At 45.7% G+C, this 21370-nt stretch overlaps 1 protein-coding gene across 2 annotated transcripts in view; it reads right to left on the bottom strand.

Annotated features, from left to right (window-relative positions):
- Positions 1 to 21370, bottom strand: part of FAM193A (family with sequence similarity 193 member A) — a 167617-nt gene that overhangs the window by 65648 nt on the left and 80599 nt on the right. The window contains exons 3-5 of one of the 2 annotated variants that reach the window (XM_055326148.1): positions 9675 to 9832; positions 8767 to 8934; positions 5337 to 5571 (exon numbers count right to left, since the gene is read on the bottom strand). In XM_055326148.1, coding sequence (XP_055182123.1) covers positions 5337 to 5571; positions 8767 to 8934; positions 9675 to 9832 — 561 coding nt within the window. The remainder of the gene's footprint in view (positions 1 to 5336; positions 5572 to 8766; positions 8935 to 9674; positions 9833 to 21370) is intronic. The other variant, XM_055326149.1, reaches the window with a different exon arrangement.

The following is a 21370-nucleotide window of genomic DNA, read 5'->3' as shown; positions in this document are numbered from 1 at the left end:
TGGCACCACTCCACCACAAAAGTATGCCAGCTCTGCCACCTACAGTCCTCTGCTCACACCCTATACAGAGAGAGGCCTTGCAAGGAAGCTGTGACACCGGCAGAGAACCTCAAACCCACACTTTTGCCCAAGTTTTCAGAGCTTGCTCTCACTCTCTGAGATGTGCATTTCAGCACCTCTCATTGCCATTACTCAATACAGGAAAGCTGGCCTGGGAACAGATAAACTCCGCCCATTTTCTGGAATGAGAAACAGTTGCCCAAGAATCTGATAAGGACGTGGCCACAGACAACACGTTGAACACATCATGTGTCACAGACGTCAGCAGAGACCACTCTGTGCAGGCACCGTGCCAGGTACAAGGACAGAGACTAATCCAGTAGGTCCCTGCTCTCCAGGAGTCACCAAGCGACAGAGGAGTAGGCAGTGATCCAATTTTTGTCTCTATAACAAAGAACATGCAGGAGCTAAAGCAAGCCAGACCAGTCCCCCAGCTGGCTGAGGGCGGGCTCCGGGGAGGTGGCTCAGGAGAGCTGCGGGCTTGCCTGGGCTCCCCAATAAGCCTCTGGGGCTGAAGTGTGTAGTCCCTGCCTGCCTGCCTACTTGTGGAGTGGGACACAGCTCTGGTTCTTGGGGCTCATGTTACTACAGGGAACTGGGTGAAGGCTGACTTAGGAAGATGTTTGGCATTTTTAAATGAAATCTGAGGGGATCCCTGGGTGGCTTAGCAGTTTAGCGCCTGCCTTCGGCCCAGGGCACAATCCTGGAGTCCTGGGATCAAGTCCCACATCGGGCTCCCTGCATGGAGCCTGCTTCTCCCTCGCCCTGTGTCTCTGCCCCCACCCATCTCTCATGAATAAATAAAATATTAAAATTTTTAAAAAATAAATGAAATCTGAAATCATACTTTGAAATGAAGCACGCAAGAGAAACAGCAAACCCCAAACTCATTTCCCAGCTTAAAATCAACTTGGGATAACAACATGCACAGGCACGAGAGTGCTTGCAGGAAGTGTTCTTAGCACTTGCAAGTGTCACGTCATCAGTGCCCTTGACAACCCTGAATTGGGTGCTGCCAGGCCCCATTTGCAGGCCAGAAACTGCCTAGAGAGGCTGACTGATGTGGCTGGGGGACCATGGGGATGGGAGTTTGTGGGGGGAAGGAGCGGTGTGCACTCACAGCTGCTAGGACAGGTGGTGCCTGCGCATGAGTGGGGCTGAGACTCAGAGCTGCCTGAGCCAGAGGCAGGGAGAAAAAGCTCGCTACTGACTCACACTGAGGCTTTTCTAACCAAACTAGCTTTACTTCTTACATTCAACTGCAAAAAGGGTTTTGGGGGTCTGGAAGAAGAGGAGGTATTTAGAATCAAGTTCTATACCAGACCTTGAGAAATACTAGGATATTCAAGATTCTTCTGTCCTCATGGATGGAAATTTAGATTTCATTACTGCAGCCAGGCAAGGAATTTCTAAATAAATGGTGGAAGGCACAGCCCAAGTGTAGTCCAGTTTTATTTTAATATTTTAAATAAACTTTTAAAATGTGACCCTATCATCCTGTTTGATCCCCAGGGTAGTGTAGAATAAAGCCACAAAGGCTTTTCCCATGAAAGTCATGTTTTTAGAAATACCTGTCTATGTCTACATGTACTCTGGGTTCCACAGATTCAGAAAAACAGGGGATGTTGTTTACAGAGAAGCCAGCTGAGTTAGCAGAGAATGACTTGGAAGGGTTTGTGCAGCAAGCCACCTTGCTGCTTGCTTTAAGGAAAACAAATGATATGATTTATGGCCATTATAAGATCTAAGCAAAACTTAGAACTTTGGAAAACTTGCATCTGCCACTGTGGCTTTAAAGCTTCTCCATTCTGATGAGGATCAATGGTGACAGTAACAAAGGTCCTTTTTTCTACTGAATATCATCAGGAAGGTCTGCACTAAATTACTTGGTGAACCAGTATATCCCAAATGACCAATGTACGATGCTCGAAAAACATGTGTGGGCAGATCCATTCCAAGCGTGGGCTGGCTGCACCACTGGTTCTGATGTAACAGAGTGTGGTCAGCTCAGGGACATGCTTTCAGATTCTACACTGCAACCACACGTTAAGAAGCACTCAGGCTTTGCTGTACTCTTAGAGAAGAATGGCTGAAAAGGCTATTAAGATATTCTTCCCTATTCCAAATACAAATCTGTGTGAGGCAAAATTTTCTTCAAGAACTTCAGCCAAAACACCCTATGACAACAGTGTGAGTGCAGAGCAGTTAGGAGAATCTATGTGTCCCCTATGGATACAGAAACTAAGATTTGCAAAAATGTAAATGATGCTCCTCTTCTTACTAAATATATTGGGGAAAATGGTTCTTTATTTAAAAATATGTGCTATTTGTGTTATGTGATGGGTTTATTATTCTAAAAGCGATTTAATACATAGTTTTAAGTTTCTCTTAATTTCAATGCAGCAAATATTGATAGATAAAATCTACAAGCGCCAAAGTCCTTCTGAGTCCTCAGTTTCTTTTTCTTTTTTTTAAAGTTTTTTTTTTTTTAATTTTTATTTATTTATGATAGTCACACACACACACAGAGAGAGAGAGAGAGAGGCAGAGACACAGGCAGAGGGAGAAGCAGGCTCCATGCACCGGGAGCCCGACGTGGGATTCGATCCCGGGTCTCCAGGATCGCGCCCTGGGCCAAAGGCAGACGCTAAACCGCTGTGCCACCCAGGGATCCCGAGTCCTCAGTTTCTAAGTTGAAAGGGCCCTAAGTCCAAAAATGCTGAGAACTACTGTCCTGAGACCCTGGGTTTAACTGCATTTTAACTTAGCTCTGTTAACTCTGTATACCACAAAGATCACTGCGTGGGCCTAAAAGGATATTGTTATAATTTTGTCATCTTGTTGGATCGTCATGTGAACACTCCAACCATAAGAGAGACTTTTAAGGAAATTTCTTTTTTTTTTTTAATTTTTTTTAAATTTATTCAGAGAGAGAGAGAGAGAGGCAGAGACACAGGCGGGGGGAGAAGCAGGCACCATGCAGAGAGCCCGATGTGGGACTCGATCCCGGGTCTCCAGGATCACGCCCTGGGCTGCAGGTGGTGCTAAACCGCTGAGCCACCCGGGCTGCCCTTTTAAGGAAATTTCTACAGACTGAGTGTAAGTCAGTAACAAGAAATCATGGTTAGTTTCTGTGGCCTGACAGGGTACCTTGGTACCTAAGATGATGCCCAGCCCAGCATCTGTGCACTGCCTGACTCACTGACAGTCTTGACACTGTAAAATGACATGTGGGCCTGGGAGGTTTTCACACCCCACCAATAGCACTTGTTGAAACCACAAACCTAGGGGGCAGTGGCTTATAATGACAAAATTTCTGGGTGGCGGTACCTCACCTCCGCCCACCCCAAGATCACAATGGGCCCACACCCCTGCTGTCTGTCCAGTGCCAGGGCCTCCCCTTCACCCTCACACCAAGGAGGTGGCCATCTGTGGCCCAAAACTGCGTGCCGATGCCACCCAGGGTGGGATTCGGGCTGTACCTCCTGTGTCTCTCAGGGTCAGAAGTTCTTGGAGTGAATGTTGGCTTTGGAGCGCACCAATTTCTCAGAATTCCAGCTTTCGGTTTGTTTTTCACCCCCAAGGCTTCTTGCCTTTCATGCCACCTCAGCAATATGTTGTAAAAGCTTTTATCCAGTTTATGTTATCTGATAATTCCGTCGTTTCCCTTGAAGGAAGGAAGAGTTCAGGGTGCCTCGTCTGCTGTACCACTGGAAACCAAAGTGAGTACCTCTGCATATAGTGAAAGTGACATAAATCACTGATCAAACAACTATATTTTGTTCTGAGCATTTACGAGTTTTTTTCCAAACCATAAGAAAATATTTCTAGGTAAATTGCTAAGAATTTGCTCAAATAAGCAGGGTCCAAATCAATCTCTGTTTGCTTCAAAACTGCGTTTCCCCTCTAACTGCCTGCAGAGGGCCTGGGCTTAAGAACCATCCAGGGCACAGTGGTAGTGCTCTTCACTGCTTTGCACGAGGTTCAGGGAGCAGAGTGACACTCTTCACACCTTGGCGAGCTTCTCTCCCAGCAGACTCAGGAAGGTCCAAGGGTGCTGTCCCAGAGGAGGTGGTGCTGAGGAATGAGTACTTTCAGTAAGTCGAGGCAGAAGAAGGAGAGCTGTGTGAGATGTGACATGAAGGACTGAGGCACCGGAGGCCTGCCTGGCCCTGCTTGGTGGGCTTTCAATCCCAGAATCTCATCTTGAAGCACAGACAGTAGTCCCTCCCGACTTAGCAGCTCCTTTTCTCACAATGCACGCTCTCCTGGAGGCTGTCAGAGTCACTTACCAAAATGGCAAGGTCTATTGCAGGGATGCCCGAGGAAGTCCATGAGCCCCAGGCCCAAAACTACTTGCAAAATTGGACATCTATAAATTTTCCTAGCAGGAGGTCTATCAATTTTAGAATCACATAAAGACCATTGTATTTAAAATCTCAGGAAATAATGGTTACTGTATTTGTTTCAAAACATAGTTTTACCAGTAAGAAAGTACCCAAAACTAGCCCAATGAAATATCATTTAGTAACAAAATTCAGGTAATGACAACTCCACAGACTATTGGCAAATCAGTATTTCTCTAGCAGTTGGAAAGCATGAATGACGGGTTTCTTGGGGAGCACGGCCTCCCTGCAAGCAGGAGCTGCACCGGCTGGTGAGGCTGCCTGAGGGTTCCAATACCCAGCTTGGCTGGTTTCCAGTGGCCATGCTTCTATGACATGCTGCCTCCTACCCACATATGCTAACTTACCTTGTGAAGTGGTCAGAGACCCATGAGGACACACTTGCTTGTCTCCTGCAGTAGGACTACCAGTGGGGTGCTGACCTGACTCTGTGAACCCATTGTCAATCCAGGGATGGATTGTGGGATCAAGGACTGTGAGCAAGCCCGTGTGCACACTGACAACAGAGCTAACAGCTTAAGACAGAAGCCATCTCTCTTTTCTCCCTATTAACACACACATGGGTCCTCACTTCATGTTGTCCCCCTCTTTCACTCCCTAGGCCTCAAGATCTCCACACTGTATTCCCATGATGTGTCACCCAGATATCAGTCCATGCAAAACTTTCATCCCACCGCAAAGTCCAGAGAGAAGAGAAAGGGGGGAGAGAGGATTCAGGTTCTCTCCTTCATGCCTGAACGCCGCAAAGGGGGTGCCCATGACGGTGCACAAGACCCACCACACACAAGCCTCAGCACCACCTCATGCGACCACAGTCATCCACTAGACTTCTGCCCGACAGAACTGGAGGAAGGTGGCTTTCTCTCTTACCAGTGTGCCAAGGAAGGTGCTGATTGTGCGTGCTGCCTGGCAGAGGGCGCCATACTCCTCGAGGAGGAGAGAGATGAACTGGTGTGCCTGTGGAGGGCCCTGCAGGGCAGACGGCGCTTTCACTTTAGATGCTGCCGACAGCTGCCGGAGGAGTCGGACCTTCATCTCCAGCACGTACTCCCTAGCTTGTTGCTCCAATCGCTGGTACAGCTGGTAGGGGTCCCTCTCACAGAGCCTGCACAGAGAAGACAGCATCACCATTCACCTGGGACCCACCCACACACAGCCCTCTGCGGAACTGTTCTGCCAGCAAGCTGCAGGCACCCATCCAACAATAGCAACAAGTACCATCTTCTCAACAACCTGTGAGAGGTGCCATCACCCTGCTCCACACAGCGCATCAGCTGACAAAGCTCAGTATTTACACCAAACTTACTCTGTACTAGCACTGTGTCTCACATGTACCAACTCAAGTAATCACTGAGTTAATCATTCAGCTGAACCCCAAAGTCCACACGGGCTTGGTAAAACACTGGAACTCACGTGGCCAGCAGGTGGCAGAGTGTCCACACCAGGACCTCAGCAGCTGTCTTGAGAAGAATGCACTTTCTCAACCACAGGACCATTAAAAACACAGGAGACTGAAAACAATTCATTTTCAATGCCCGTATGTTAGGTGAAAAGCAACGATTCCAGCACAGGTGGTACCTGGCTTGGAGGACTAGAGTAGACTGTTCTGTCCTTCTTCCTAGGAATTCAATATATAGCCCAAATGGGCTTGTATTATTTTTATAATCAGAGGAAACCGTAGAAGCAATATGTCTCTTTTTCAGTTATCCCACCAAAAAAACAATGAAAATGTATAAAATAAAATCTCTAAATTGAAGAGAAGGGAAAAAATTAATATGTGCCTTTCCACCAGGGCCACAATAGCAATTAACATTTTTATGAATGTTTTTCCTAACCTGGAACTAATCTACTAAAGTGGCTGCTACTTCTAACTGGGCACTTTGAAACTGGCACTGGCCTGCAGACAGACCCAAGACCACTGGGGCAAGGACAGGACCCAGCTGTGAGGAGCCATCAGGAAAAAGCACCCAAGGCCAGCACTTTATCAGACACGAGTGGTGAAACCTATCAAGCTGTGGTTCCTAGATTCTCCGTAGTTCCTGGATCCTTTTACCTTCAGGGCACCACATCTGGTCAAGAGAAAAGAATGGATAGTGCCATCTAGTCCAGTTTTATGCTAGCGCACCCCCTTGTTATAAAAACAAGAGGGGACTAAAACCTAGCAATAGGGCATAGGAAGCCTTCCACACAACGTGGCCAGAAAACAGAAAGACTTATGGAATTTCCACTGGGTTCAGTACATTTCAGAAAGATCTATCAGTTTTTTAGTGTTAAGAATCCCAACTACCCTGTGAAACAGAATGCATTTCATCTGTTAAAGGAATGCCACAGAAAACTCAAATGACAGAGAAACAACCAAACTTTCCAGTAGACTGGATGCCTCTTAGCATGGCCAATTAAACATCCATTTTATTTTTTATTTCTTTTTTTTATTTTTTATTTCTTTGCCCATTTCTGTATCTTAGAAATTTAATGAAATGGCCATGTGGTACTTCTGCAAGTAGATTTTTTAAAAAGTCGTATGACCAAGAGGCAGGAACATGCTAAAAGATGCTATGGTGGCTCATTCACATATACATTCAACAAACACCATTGTATGTGCGCTAAAGGCTATTCTAAGATGGCAAAGCCACAGCAGTGAAGAAGCTAAGGAAACAAACTCTCCACCCTCATGATGCTTATGGCATATGCAAGTGGATGATGGAATTCTGGGTAATGGCAGGAACATAATAAAAAAGAAGGCAAAGGGATAAACAGTGATGGCAGGGAGGCCCCCGGGGTCTTAGAGAGAGTGGCCTCTTGAGAAGGTGACTCTGAAAAGTAATGTGAACAATGGAAGGGAGAAAAAACAACCCTGAGAAAGGAAGAACACTGCAGAAAGAAGAGAAGAGCAAATTTGAAGGCCCTGCAGTAGGAACAAGTGTGGCCAGCAGAGGAATGGCAGGAAGCTAGCACAGCTGGAACACAGTGATGAATGGTCTGAGGGCAGCATAGAGCAGGACCGTGTGGGACACAGAGGGCCACAAAGAGGAGGCAAGAATTATCACCACCAGTTGTACAGGCTTCCAGAAACGGGCTTTACAAACATCTCTCTCCTGATGTCTATCAGCCCACAAACGACAAAGACAACAGCACTCTTGGATGCAAGGACAAGGGAAAGTGCAGCATATCTGATACAGGCACACTTTCAGCTAAAGGCGTAACATTTCCACATTCTTAACAGCGTATTTCACTAACAGGGTGATGCTGTTTCCCAAACCTCAGCAATTCCCATTACCACCTTTACCTTCTGCCATAACAGCTCTCATGGGTACTAGTGTCTGCCAAGTGTTTTCCTTCGACTGCTTATTTGACTCCAGTAGCTTCCTAAGCATTGGTAGTCTATGAAGTCATATGCCTGAATGGCAGGTCCCATGTTTCTTCCTCACACACACTAGGAAACCTAACTTCCAGAACAGACACCTACCACCCGGAGCCATATCCTGTAACACTGGGGATTTACCAGTCAAGTCCCAAAGACACTGGCTTGATTCATCCACCTGTTAAGAGGACCCACGGCCAAGCACTACTCCTTGCTCCAGGATAAACTGTGCTGTACAGAAAACAACGGTTTCTAAAACCCCCATTCAAAACGTGAGAAAAACAAACCAAAATGAGAATTGACCCTTGAAATGTCTAGCTCAAATGCATTCCTTTTATTTGGAACACTCAAAAAAGAGGGAAAAAGATGTTACAAATTCTAAAGAAGAATAAAAATGATGCCCATCTCAACTTCTGTATTGTCACTGGGCACAAGGTGTCTGCTGGAGAACAGACACTCAGCTGTAAGCCACTCCTCGCTGAGAAACACCCACACAGACAGGCTTGACAGCTGGCTCTGCACTCACACTACGTGCACGTTCTCAAACTACCTGACCTTTCAGAAGGTCAGGCTTTCTTGCCCCCATAATGGGATAACTGCCTGTCCTCCTTGGGTTGATTGCCTGAGAGAGTGCTTAGCATCATCCCTAGCACCATAAAGATTGGAAAGTTGTGTTACAGTCTGTTACACTAAGAAATGAGAGAAACATGTCGATTCATTTTTATTAAAAAGGCAATTAGCATTTCATCAGAATTAGAATTTGAAACTCTACCCAGAGGGCTTGCTTTTGGCAATCCCTCTGCTGAAGACTGGCTGTGCAGCTGGGGTTGAGCAAGTGGAGCCGAGCTTACTGGATCCTGAAAGGAAAGCCCACCCCAAGCAGAGGGGAGGCTTCCTGGGCAGCAGGTGAAGGGACATGACGCAGGGGGCAATGTGTACCTATCCACGAGCTCCTTCACCCCCTCCTTGTCGGGCACGAGACTCTGGTCTTGGTCGTCGGCCAGTGGGGTCCCCGCCTGGCGGTAAATGCAGCGGACCATGTAGCGCACTTCTGACCAATAGTTCTGCAGCTGCTGAGGTTCCCGGTCCGTCTCTGCCGAAATCTCTCTGTGAGACGGCACAAGAGCAAGGAGGTCAGGGTTAGTGGACAGTCTGGGTCACCCTTCACCCTCCAGACAGCCTGAGGGGATGGGGGACAGACTCCCACCAGCACCCTCCACCTTGTTCAGCTCCTGGAGCTGGCTCCCATCTGCTATGGCCACAGGGAGGCCTGATGACCAGCACAAGCTCCAGGTGCCTGCAGCTGCCCGGTCCCCCAGACCCCCATCCCCAGGAGAGTACAGACCCTCCTCACACAACAGGGGGAAGCACACCTAGCATCTCCTGTCGGGAATGCTGATGGTCTCCTCCATCTCGGGGTGCCCAGCAGGCAGCTCTCACTCCCCACAAAGCCCATGCTCCCCACTTGGCTGCACCAGCTCCTGTGATGACTTGAGCGCAGAGCCCCCAAGTCCCAGCTTCTCTTCCCTTCTGCCCTGCAGTCACTGCAGTGCCAGTCTGCTCAGCTTCCCAGGGAAGAGGCAGCTCTCTCTCCAGCAGGCCAGCCTCAGATTCTAATGACTTCGCTCTGCCTCCTTTCCCTGAATACTAGCTTGGTCCTGCCAGCCCTCAGTAGGGACCCAAAGATCCACATCCATCTTGTTCTTCTGCGTGACCACCAGGCTCCTCAGACTCAGGGATGGCTCAAAAACCTGCTGTCTTTACGGAAATGGCTCCTTTCCTGTTCCAGTTTCAGAGCATGTCAGAGTGGCCCTGCTCCCATCCATCCCACGGGCACACACCGGTACCTGCGCTCGCTGCAGGCCTCACAGGCGCATGCGGCGTCCGAGGGGGCAGTGCCCAGCCCCGCTGAGGGCAGTGTCTGTGCGCCGAGGGCTAGCCTCCCGCCGCCTGCCTCCGGCTGGGACCCACCAAGAGGGGAGTGAAGAAGAAAGTCTTGGCCCTGCTTTAAAAAGAGAACAGAATAAACTATATTCAAATGTTCACGGTACAAATTTATTAACATGTCAGAAAAATACCTTTTAGAAACAAATTTAAACCTAGACACTGACAAGATCTCCAATGACATCATCAGCATAACTTTCTCTTGGGCATTCAAGAATTTTGTTTCCAACCAATTATTTTTTACCTTCGGACAGTTCTACCACAATCTCATGAAGACAGTAAGTTTCTTTCATGCTTTAGAAAAGAGCAGCTCCACTACCAGGGTCCTAATCAGCACATGCAACAATCAGCGCAGTGGGCGCCTCCTCCAAGTGACGCCCCAACACTCATGCCAGCTCCAACCCTCATGACTGGACCCAAAAGCCCCTAGAAGGTCCCATCAACAGCCATTAAAGGTAACATAAATACAATCTTTGCCCTCACCCACCCAACCCCCCTCCGATCTTGGTTTCTCCTGTCTTGGGACATGACCCCACACCCACCCAACTGGCACCTTGTCCCTCAGGACAGGACCTGAGAGGGACTCTATTATTACAACACAGACGTGTGGGCTCCAGTCCTAGAACAGATGATCCCCGTGGTGAAGAAAGGGTACTAACAGGGTAGCTAGCCCCAAGCCATCGCTCCAACAGCCTAAGTAGAAGGGCAGAGCCAGGGGAGCAGCCCCTGAAGGGAGTGCACACACACAAACAGAACAGAGACCAGACCTGAGAGGCTGCGGTGTCTGCCGGGTGCTTGTACAGAGGGGTTGGACACCCGTGGCACCACCCCAGCCGCCTATTAGATGAAGCACAGGGAAACCAGGCCTGTCAGGGGCCCCCTGGGAGTTTGGGCACATGGACATGGGAGGGAGCAGCCTCTATTACATGGCAGGCTGGGGGCAGGGGGCTTGCGTCAGCAAACAGCTCCACCTGAAAAAGTTCCTGCTGGGTGAGTATGTCCCAGAATTACACCAGGGGGCAGAGCAGGGGTGGGAGGTGTCACACCTCCTTCCATGGCAGACAGTCTGGTGCAAATTCCCCACTGAGGTCTAGGAAAACCTAAAGGAGGGCCTCTTATAAGCAAGAGCCACTCACCTGTGGGACACCTGTTAGGACCCTGGGCCTTGGTCACCAAAGAGAACTCACAGACAGCCCAGAAAGGAGACCTCCCCTGAATAACTCTGGCCCAAAGCCCCTTCTCCAGCCAGGCAGAGTTGGGAGGGCCAAGGAAGCAAGATAAGCACCACTGCCCTCCACCCCATGACATGCCCTTGGTGATCCACGAAGGCCCTTAGAACGGTGACACTCAGGTTTTCGGTAAATGGGACCAGAGCACCTGAAAGTGAGAGGATTCTAATACCCACAGCGACTAGAAGGGCTCGACAGGTCTGAAAGCAGTGCTGGCAGAACCAGGTTGTCCCCCAAGAGCAGCAGGTCAGTGCACTGCACAAAGGAGGATTCATCTCTTCTCCAGCCCCCTCAAATCAGACAGCAAGGCTGCCCATGCGACTCCCATGCTCAGCAGATGCACAGCTCACTCCTGCTTCTCCCTCCACTGCTCCCAGCCAGTCCACCATTTCCATCTACACTCACAGCCCTTTTGCAAGCAGCAGCCAGAGTGGTGGTGAAAGTAAGACCCTGTCACTCCCCTGCACAGAACCTTCCATGCCACTTAGAAGCAGATTCTAAACTTCTTACCCGTCTTCAAGGTTTCCTAGGACACATTTAAAAGCTTTTCTTTCACTAAGTCTTTGCCTAGATTACTAATCCATTCAATCTGTGAACAGCCTGACAGGCTGACAGAATTCTCAGTCACACCTCAGCAGGGAGTCGGGTGGAGCCAGGTAGCAGCATTCCTGCCTCTCTCTCTGCCCCACATCCACTCTTCTTTGCCCTGCTGTGTGCACCAACAAAGCACCCAGCAAACATAGCTGCTTGGCCAGTGGCATCATGCAGGGGCCTGGCCGGCAGGGGGCGCTGGAGGAACATCACAGAGGTGGCAGCGACTGGCCTTTTGGGCTGGAGCAGGACTGAGCACACCCACTCCCGTGACAGCCTGTCAGGCCTTGGCCTGCAGCTTCTCAATAGCTGTTCTGCTACCCAGAGAGCCTCTCTCAAGGGTGTCCAGCCTGAAGTCCTCTCCTACAGCTGACCCGGCCTGATAGTGGGGGCTCCCCAGTTGCCCATGGCTGGACTCTAGTGTTCCCTTCCCAGATCTACGCAGCTGATCTTCTGTTACTAGTTAACAGTCGGTTCTTGGCGCCAAAGTGTCCCTGTTCAAATGACTGACCTTAGTCACTCCTGTTAATCTTTTATTCACAAACTGCTACATGAAATCCTGGTGTTTCCCTTGTTCTTTGTTGTTTTGTTTTTACCTGTCTTCATCACTGGAAGATCAGTTCCACAAGAGCAGGACCCTTTCTGTCCTGCTCACCGCTGTACACTAGCACCAACAATGCTGCCTGACACACAGGATAGACTCAGAACAACAACCAAGAACCTGGAAAGTAACATTTCCTGGTGACAAGGGATGAAATGAAGCCCTTTAAAATAGCCCATGATGACTACATAGTACATCCTTAAATGTGTCACCTTCTAGTACTCATCTTACACAGATTTAACTTTAGTTATTTTGTTCTGTCCAAGTCTAACACAGTTAAAAGAATATAACAAAACCCAGCACTCAACAATGTAAAATAGACAATGTCCAGCATCCAATGACAAAACCAAGAAGGAAAATACAACACATAACCATGAGGGAAACCAATCAAGAGAAACAGATCTTTTTTTTTTTTTTAAGATTTTATTTATTTATTCATAGAGATGCAGAGAGAGAGAGAGAGAGAGAGAGAGAGGGGCAGAGACACAGGCAGAGGGAGAAGCAGGCTCCACGCAGAGAGCCCGACGCGGGACTTGATCCCGGGTCTCCAGGATCACGCCCTGGGCTGCAGGCAGCGCTAAACCGCTGTGCCACGGGGGCTGCCCAGAAACACATCTTAAAATAACAAAAATGAAGCAACCAATGGATAAGAATCGGAAACTGGTGATTATAAACTCTATGTGTCAGAAAGTAGAGGAAAACATAAACACGAGAGGAGAGAAAGTGAAGATGTATAAACAGTAGCAAATGGAACTTCTAGGGATGAAAAATATATCTTACAGTAGAGTATTAAATCTGAAACAATAAAAAATTCAAATGAGGCACAGCAAGAAACAAGACAAAAAAATAAAGCATTTCTAAAAAGTCTAACATGTGGGTAATGGTGTCTCAGAAAAAAAAATTATGGGATCCCTGGGTGGGGCAGCGGTTTGGCGCCTGCCTTTGGCCCAGGGCGCGATCCTGGAGACCCGGGATTGAATCCCACATCGGGCTCCCGGGGCATGGAGCCTGCTTCTCCCTCTGCCTGTGTCTCTGCCTCTCTCTCTCTCTCTCTCTCTGTGACTATCATAAAAAAAAATTATATAAAGAAATAGTTAAAAATTTCCCATATTTGATGAGACTGTAACTCGAATATCTTAAAAACTCCTCTAAACCAAAGCACAATAAACAGAAAGCAACCACACCAAGACACATTAAAAAGGGCTGAGAAGTAACAATGAAGTACAAATCTGAGAAGCAGGCAGAGGAAAACATCCCTTCTATGCACAGGAGCAGAGACAAGCATGACAACATGCTTTCAACAGAAACTGGGGAAGCCAGCAAAGAAATGACCAAAGAATTTTAAACAAAAATAACTTTTTAAAATGAAAGCAAAAGAAAAGCTCTCAAACAGAAGCTTCCCTGTACTATAAAAACTGTTACAAGCAGTCCTTGAGGCAGAAGAGGAGCCAAAGACGAATGGAGCTACATGCAGGAGTGATGAGCACCAACCCAAAAAGTGGGGGGCAAGGACCTTGCTGATTTTAAAAGTCTTTAAAAAAGATAATTAACTATTTAAAGCAAAAATAAAAATGTATGGCAAAGTCTGTAATGTATATGAGAAAAACAGACAACTACCCAACTGGTGGAACTCAGAGTGCAATATTTTAAGGCCCTTAATACTACATATTAAGTATATAATATTCCTTGAAAGTAGAAGTTGCAAATTTGAAGATATGTATTGTGAATTCTAGAACCACTAAAAATAATGAAACAAAGTGAGATAGTTAATAAGCCAAGAGGAGGCAAAATAGAATAAAAAAATATTCAAGAGGCGCCTGGGTGGCTCAGTCATTAACTGACTCTTGATCTCAGCTCAGGTCCTGATCTCAGGATCGTGAGTTCAAGCCCCATGTTGGGCTCCATGCTGGGTGTGGAGCCTACTTAAAAAAAAAAAAAAAGAAAGAAAAAGAAAAAATTGGGATCCCTGGGTGGCGCAGCGGTTTGGCGCCTGCCTTTGGCCCAGGGCGCGATCCTGGAGACCCGGGATCGAATCCCACGTCGGGCTCCTGGTGCATGGAGCCTGCTTCTCCCTCTGCCTGTGTCTCTGCCTCTCTCTCTCTCTCTCTGTGACTATCATAAATAAATAAAAATTAAAAAAAAAAAAAGAAAAGAAAAAGATATCTGGGGGGGCATCTGGGTGGCTCCGTGAAGCAGGTGAAGCATCTCCCTTTGGCTCCCAAGATACTGGGATCATGCTCAGCATGGGGCTCCTTGCTCAGCAGGAAGTCTGCTTCTCCCTCTCCCCACAGCTCATGCATGCTCGCTCTCTCTCAAATAAATAAATTAAAATTAAAGTTTAAATAAAAAAAGAAAAATATCTGGAAAATATGCCAAGGTATTTAGAAATTAAAAAATACAATTCTAAATAATTCATGAGTCAAAGAATAAATCACAATAAGGGCAATCATAAAATATTTTTAACAAAATGAAAAATATAACATCAGAATTTGGAGGATGCAGCTGAAGACATGCTTAAATAGAATTTTATGAAATTAACTATGAAGTCAAAAGATAATAATAAACCTAAAGGCAAAAATTAATGAAACAGACAAATGAAAAATCAATTCAACTAAAATATGGTTCTTAGCTTAATAAAAATGATAGACCTATAGCCGGGGTTATTATGGGGGGGGGGAGGATAAAACTCAACCAACTAATATCAGGAAAAAGTGGCAGGGGCATATCACTATAGATTCCATGGAAATTAAAAAGACAGGTATAGGAGAATATTTGGAACAACTTCATGGCAATATACTTGATACACAGAATGGGCAAATTTCTTTTTTCCCCAATTTCCTTGAGATATAACTGTCACACAGCATTATATAACTATATGCAGGTATAGAGCATAATGACTTGACTTATATAAACTGTAAAATGACTATACAAATTTCTTTAAAGACAAAAATTAGTAAAACACACTGGAAGAGATAGATAGCCTTTACCAAATAAACTGAACTCATAGATGAAAACCATCCTAATAAGGCAACTCCAGGTCACTGGTGAATTCCACCAAACATTTAAGGTATAAATAATACCAACTCTCCACAAACTTCTTCAGAAAACTAAAGAGAGAATACTTCCTAGTTCATCCTACAAGGTATCTTGATACCAAAACCACACAAAGACATTGTGAGACAAGAAACTTAGGCTATTATCCATCGTGAATACAGATCAAATAGTCCTTAACAAAACCCCAGCAAAGCCAATATAGCAACCTATTGGAAAGATAATACATCATGATCAAGTGTGGATTATCACAGGAATGCATGGTCCATTCAACATCTCAAAAATTACCATAATTAATTTTGTTAACAAACTCAAAAAGAAAAACTCTGATCACCTCAAGAGATGTAGAAAAAGAATCTGCCAAGATTAAATAACCATTCACGATAACCCCCAGCAAACTAAAACTAGGAGACCACCTGATGTACAAAATCCTACAGTTAACATCACACTTAATAGTGAAAGACTAAGTGTTTTCCCCCTAAGACTAGAAATAGGGAAACATGTCTGCTCAGAGCACTCATATTCAACATCATACCAGAGGTCCTAGCCAATGCAGTAAGACAAAGAGGAAAAAAAAAAGAGAGACATACAGATTGGAAAGGAAAAAGAATATATATTATTTATATACATAAAATTATATTATTTGTAGATGATATATTTTTATCTATGTAGAAAATCTTGAGGGGGATCATTGGTGGCTCAGTGGTTCAGTGCCTGCCTTCGGCCCAGGGCGTGATCCTGGAGTCCCGGGATCGAGTCCCACATCGGGCTCCCTGCATGGAGCCTGCTTCTCCCTCTGCCTGTGTCTCTACCTCAATCTCTTTCTCTCTCTCTCTCTCTCTGTGTGTGTGTGTGTGTGCGCGGTCTCTCATGAATAAATAAATAAAATCTTTAAAAAAATTTAAAAAAAAGAAAATCTTGAGGAACCTACCAGATAACCAATAGAATTAATAAATGAGCTTTCAAAGGATATAGTCAATAAAAAACTCTGTATTTCTTTTTTTTTTAAATGCACTGTTGAAAAAAAGGCAAAATGAGAACTTCTACCTAGTTTCATGACTTACTGTAAAAAGCCTCAAGAATCAAGACTGTATGGCATTAGCAAAAGGATGAGTATATAGGTAAAGTGGAAGACAGAATCCAGAAGTAGACCCACACATAAAAATAAAAAACAAAACTGATTTTTTACAAAGATGCCAAGGTAATTTAACAAGGAAAAAAATAGTATTTTCAGCAAATAGTTCCCAAACAAGTAGATATCCACATGCAAAAAGGGTAAACCTCAACCTTACTTATAAAAGATATAAAACTTCATCAAAATGGATCACAGAGCAACCATATGAGCTCAAAACACAAGACATCTAGAAAAAAAAAAACACAGGACAAAATTTATAACCTTGGGTAGCAAAGATTACTTACATGGAACACTAGAAACGTGAATCATTTAGAAATTGATCAAATTTTAGAATTTTGCTCTTCAAAGAAACGTCTGTAATGAGAAGACAAGCCACACACCAGAAGAAAATATTTGAAAAACACATCTGATAAAAGGCTTATATTCAGAATATACTATAGAGATCTCACAATTCAATAATAGTAAGACAAACAACCTAGTTAAAAATAGGCAAAAGATTTGAACAGTCACTTCCCCAAAGTGATATAGGTGAAAAATGAACACATGAAAAGATGTCCAGCATGTCATTAAGAAAATGCCAGTCAAAATCACAAGACAGCACTGAGCCACTAGAATGGCTACTATAAAGAATTAAGGATTGTTAATATGTCCAGCCTCAGTAAGGATACAGATTAATAGGAACCCTCATACATGCCTGGAAAATAGTATGAGCACTTTGAAAAATTCCAAGTCAGTTCCTTAAAATGTTAATCATACACTCACCCTATGACCTAGCAATTCCACTCCTAGGTATTTACCAGAGAAATAAACTGTACACACAAAGACTTGTACTCAAATGTTACTAATAGTTTTATTGTTTGTTTTTTGAAAGTAGGCTCCACACTCAGCGGTGGAGCCATAAGCAAGGCTTAAACTCAGCACTCTGAGATCAAGACCAGAGTTGAAATGAAGAGTCAGATGTTAAACCGACTGAACCACCCAGGCTCCCCTGAAATGTTACTAGTAGCTTTATTGTTGTTTTTTTTTCCACAGGCGCCCAGGGTGTTCCACCTGCCCCGCCCCACCCCACAACACACCGGGGATGCGGGGTGGCGGGGCCGGGGCGGTGGAGTCTGGGGGAAAGGGGACTCTCCCCGCAGGCCCGACTGCCCCAACACAAGGCGGACGGGCGACCCCCAAAGGGTCTTTAAACCTCCGAGCCAGGACGCGCTAGGTACCTGGACAGAGGGTGGGGGACGGGCGGGGTGGGGGAACGAGGCCACAGGCCACCGCCACCACGACAACGATCCTTCACCCTGCTTCCTTCCCCCCCACCGGCCGAGGCCGACACCGCCCGCAAGGGGTGCGAGCCCCTAGTAGCTTTTTTTTTTAAAAATTTTTTTTTTATTTATTTATGACAGTCACAGAGAGAGAGAGAGAGAGAGAGAGAGAGAGAGAGAGAGAGAGAGGCAGAGACACAGGCATAGAGGGAGAAGCAGGCTCCATGCACCGGGAGCCCGACGTGGGATTCGATCCCGGGTCTCCAGGATCGCGCCCTGGGCAGAAGGCAGGCGCCAAACCGCTGCGCCACCCAGGGATCCCAGCCCCTAGTAGCTTTATTGTTAACAGCCAAAACCAAAAACCACTTATGTCCTTGTATTGGTAAATGGATAAACAAATTGTGCTTCGTGCATACAATGGAATACTACTCAGAAGTAAAAAAGAATTTCCTGTAGATGCATACAACAACACAGATGAATCTCAGAAGCATTATATTAAGCAAGAAAAGCCAGAGACCACCATTTGGATTATCTTTCTCTTTTTAAAAGTTTTTATTTATTTATTCATAAGAGACACACAGAGAGACACAGGCAGAGGGAGAAGCAGGCTCCTGGCGGGGAGCCCAATGTGGGACTTGATCCCAAGACCCCGAGATCACGCCTTGAGCCAAAGACAGATGCTCAACCACTGAGCCACCCAGGTCCCCCTGGATTATCTTTCTATGTGGCTGATTCAAGTTCTGTATTCCCAATCTAACAGCTCTGAGCAGTGGTAACAAACCGTATCAGCAACCACTTTTACGATGTTCATTACAAAGAAATTTTATATGTTTATATTAGGAGCCAAGACCCAACAGGGCAAACATTCAAGTTATGAACAAATATTAGCAAACTCTTAAATGACTGGTTTAAACTGAGACCGTATGCCTTGATAAGACCCGAGAGCACGGTAACTGTTGGGAGAACCTGGCTCCTTAGCATATAATGCAAGACTTACAATTCAATGATACATATGAGAACCAAGATACAACTGTTCATGCCCAGAATCAAAAGAAAGCCTTTAAAATGATCAAGCTTAAAAAAAAATAATAAAAAATAAATAAAAAATAAAATGATCAAGCTTGAAAACAGAAAAATAGAATTTTTTTTTTTAAGTAGAATTTTTCTACTTAGTTTGACAAGTAGTCCTCCTTGAGGCAGGATGCCCATGTGCTACAAAGACCCCTTCACAGAAAACAGTAATTCTCCCAAATACCATCTCTCACACCCTCACATCAGACTTTTTTTTTTTTTTTAAACATTTATTTATTTATGAGAGAGAGAGAGGCAGAGATGGAGAATCAGGTTCCATGCCGGGAGCCCGACGTGGGACTCGATCCCAGGACTCCAGGATCGCGCCCTGGGCCAAAGGCAGGCGCCAAACCGCTGAGCCACCCAGGGATCCCCCTCACACCAGACTTAAATTATTTTCATTACTTAAACATACACAAGTGTAAAATACAATATAATTTATACTTTTTAAGCCTTTGAGTAATTATAAAAACCCAAGCTGGTCTACAATTTAAAATTTTAAAAACCAGAAATCATTATTCAAATTAACATTATTTTGGGATCCCTGGGTGGCGCAGCGGTTTGGCGCCTGCCTTTGGCCCAGGGCGCGATCCTGGAGACCCGGGATCGAATCCCACGTCGGGCTCCCGGTGCATGGAGCCTGCTTCTCCCTCTGCCTGTGTCTCTGCCTCTCTCTCTCTCTATCATAAATAAATAAAAATTAAAAAAAAAAAACAAATTAACATTATTTTAAAGAGACAGATGAATGATTAACTGAACCCAAAATGCTAAATTCAACACAGGCTTGGTTCTGACTACTAAGTAGCAGGCTCTTCTGAGTTAGGCCTGTATCCCTGGAAATCTCTCTACAAAACATCTGGACCACCCCACCTCTCTGCCTGTCTCAATCTCTTCTGCACAGAGCAGGCCATAGCTTTGGAAGGTCTTTGCTTGGCCTCAGAGAAGAACCTAAGTATTAAGAGAACCTCTATTCTTTCCTCAGTGGCCTTGACAAGCAGGGCATCCAGGCTCAGCAGGTCACAGAAGGCAGGAGCAAAAACCCTCTGACAGGGCAGCCCAGGTGGCTCAGTGGTTTAGCGCTGCCTTCAGCCCAGGGAGTGATCCTGGAGACGGGGGATCAAGTTCCACGTCAGGCTCCCTGCATGGAGCCTGCTTCTCCCTCTGCCCATGTCTCTGCCTCTCTCTCTCCCTCTCTGTGTGTGTCTCTCTCTCATGAATAAATAAATAAAATCTTAAAAAAAAAAAAAAAAAAAAAACCTCTGATACACAGCAGGCCCTTCCCCATTACCAGAATACAAACAAAAATTGTTTTAACTGTCAGAAAATTCACTGAATTCCACAAAAATACATCCACAGCCTCCCAAGCTGTAAACGCTACTGTGTAGGATGAATACTTGTAAATGTTTTGAGGTCCTAAAATATTTATATCCTTTGGATATAAATTAAAGGTAGGCTCATTCCTTCATCCAAAAACCATCCATGTGGGGCCTATTCTGTGCCAGGCCTGTGTAGAAACACTGAGCTAGGTGAGACAGGAGCCAGGAGAAAGCGGCTGTGGCTGAGGTGGATGCATGCATGTATCAAGCGAAAGGGATGGTGCATGCCTGTGGGAGGGGGTATGGAGTGGTGGAGTCAAGCAGGCATCCTGGAGGCCTGGCTTCTACTGGGCCTGTGCAGCCACCCTTCCCCTTCCCAACCAGCCCTGCCTTTTTCTCCTGGTCCAACAAGCACATACATGCTGGGGATGCAGGGATGCTACTGAAGAGAAAGTGCTGGGTGCTGGGTAGGTCAGGGCCACGGCACAGCCATGTCTCCACCTCCAATAGGACCTCAGGCTAGCTGTAGCCCAGACACCCTGACAGCTCACCACCCTTATTTCTCAAGGAGACCATCTGAAACCCTACCCACTCCCTGGTTCTTCCCAGTCCCATGAAATTCACTCTCCCTCTCAAAAAATTTTTTATAAAAGAGGGTGCCTGGGTGGCTCAGAGGTTGAGCATCTACCTTTGGCTTGGGTCATGATCCTAGGGTCCTGGGATCAAGTACCGCATCAGGCTCCCTATAAGGGAGCCTGCTTCTCCCTCTGCCTGTGTCTCTGTCTCTCATGAATAAATAAATAAAATATTTTAAAAATAAAAATAAAGTAAAAGGTGCATGGTCTTAAATGCCATCTTAAAAAAAAAATTTATAAAAGAGATTTCTGGCAGCAATTTTCTTGACTTCCACAACCCCCACCCCACCTAACTTTTACACCTATGCAGCCTTGTCTGAGAATCCTGTCTCAACAGGCTGATTCTTCTTGAAAGAGACTCCAGCTCTCCTGTCCTGGTGGGACCTGATGGGCACTGCCGTTTTTCTCTACCTTACTCATTCCCACTCCCAAACAAATTCAAATTCTGCCTACCCACTGCTAAGTGTGGGCAAGAATATGGGTAACCGCAACTCAAACACCACTGGCAGGGATATAAACGGGAACAACCACTTGGGAAATTGTTACTATCTTGTGTGAGCATTTGAGTTACCTACAACCCAGCCATTCTACCCCCTAAATAAGCACTCTGATAATTTTTTTTTAAGATTTTATTTATTTATTCATGAGAGACACACAGAGAGAGAAAGAGGCAGAGACACAGGCAGAAGGAGAAGTAGGCTCCATGCAGGT

Source organism: Nyctereutes procyonoides, unplaced genomic scaffold (assembly GCF_905146905.1).
Source record: "Nyctereutes procyonoides isolate TBG_1078 unplaced genomic scaffold, NYPRO_anot_genome, whole genome shotgun sequence".
Lineage (NCBI taxonomy): Eukaryota > Metazoa > Chordata > Mammalia > Carnivora > Canidae > Nyctereutes > Nyctereutes procyonoides.
This window is presented reverse-complemented; position numbering and strand designations above follow the sequence as displayed.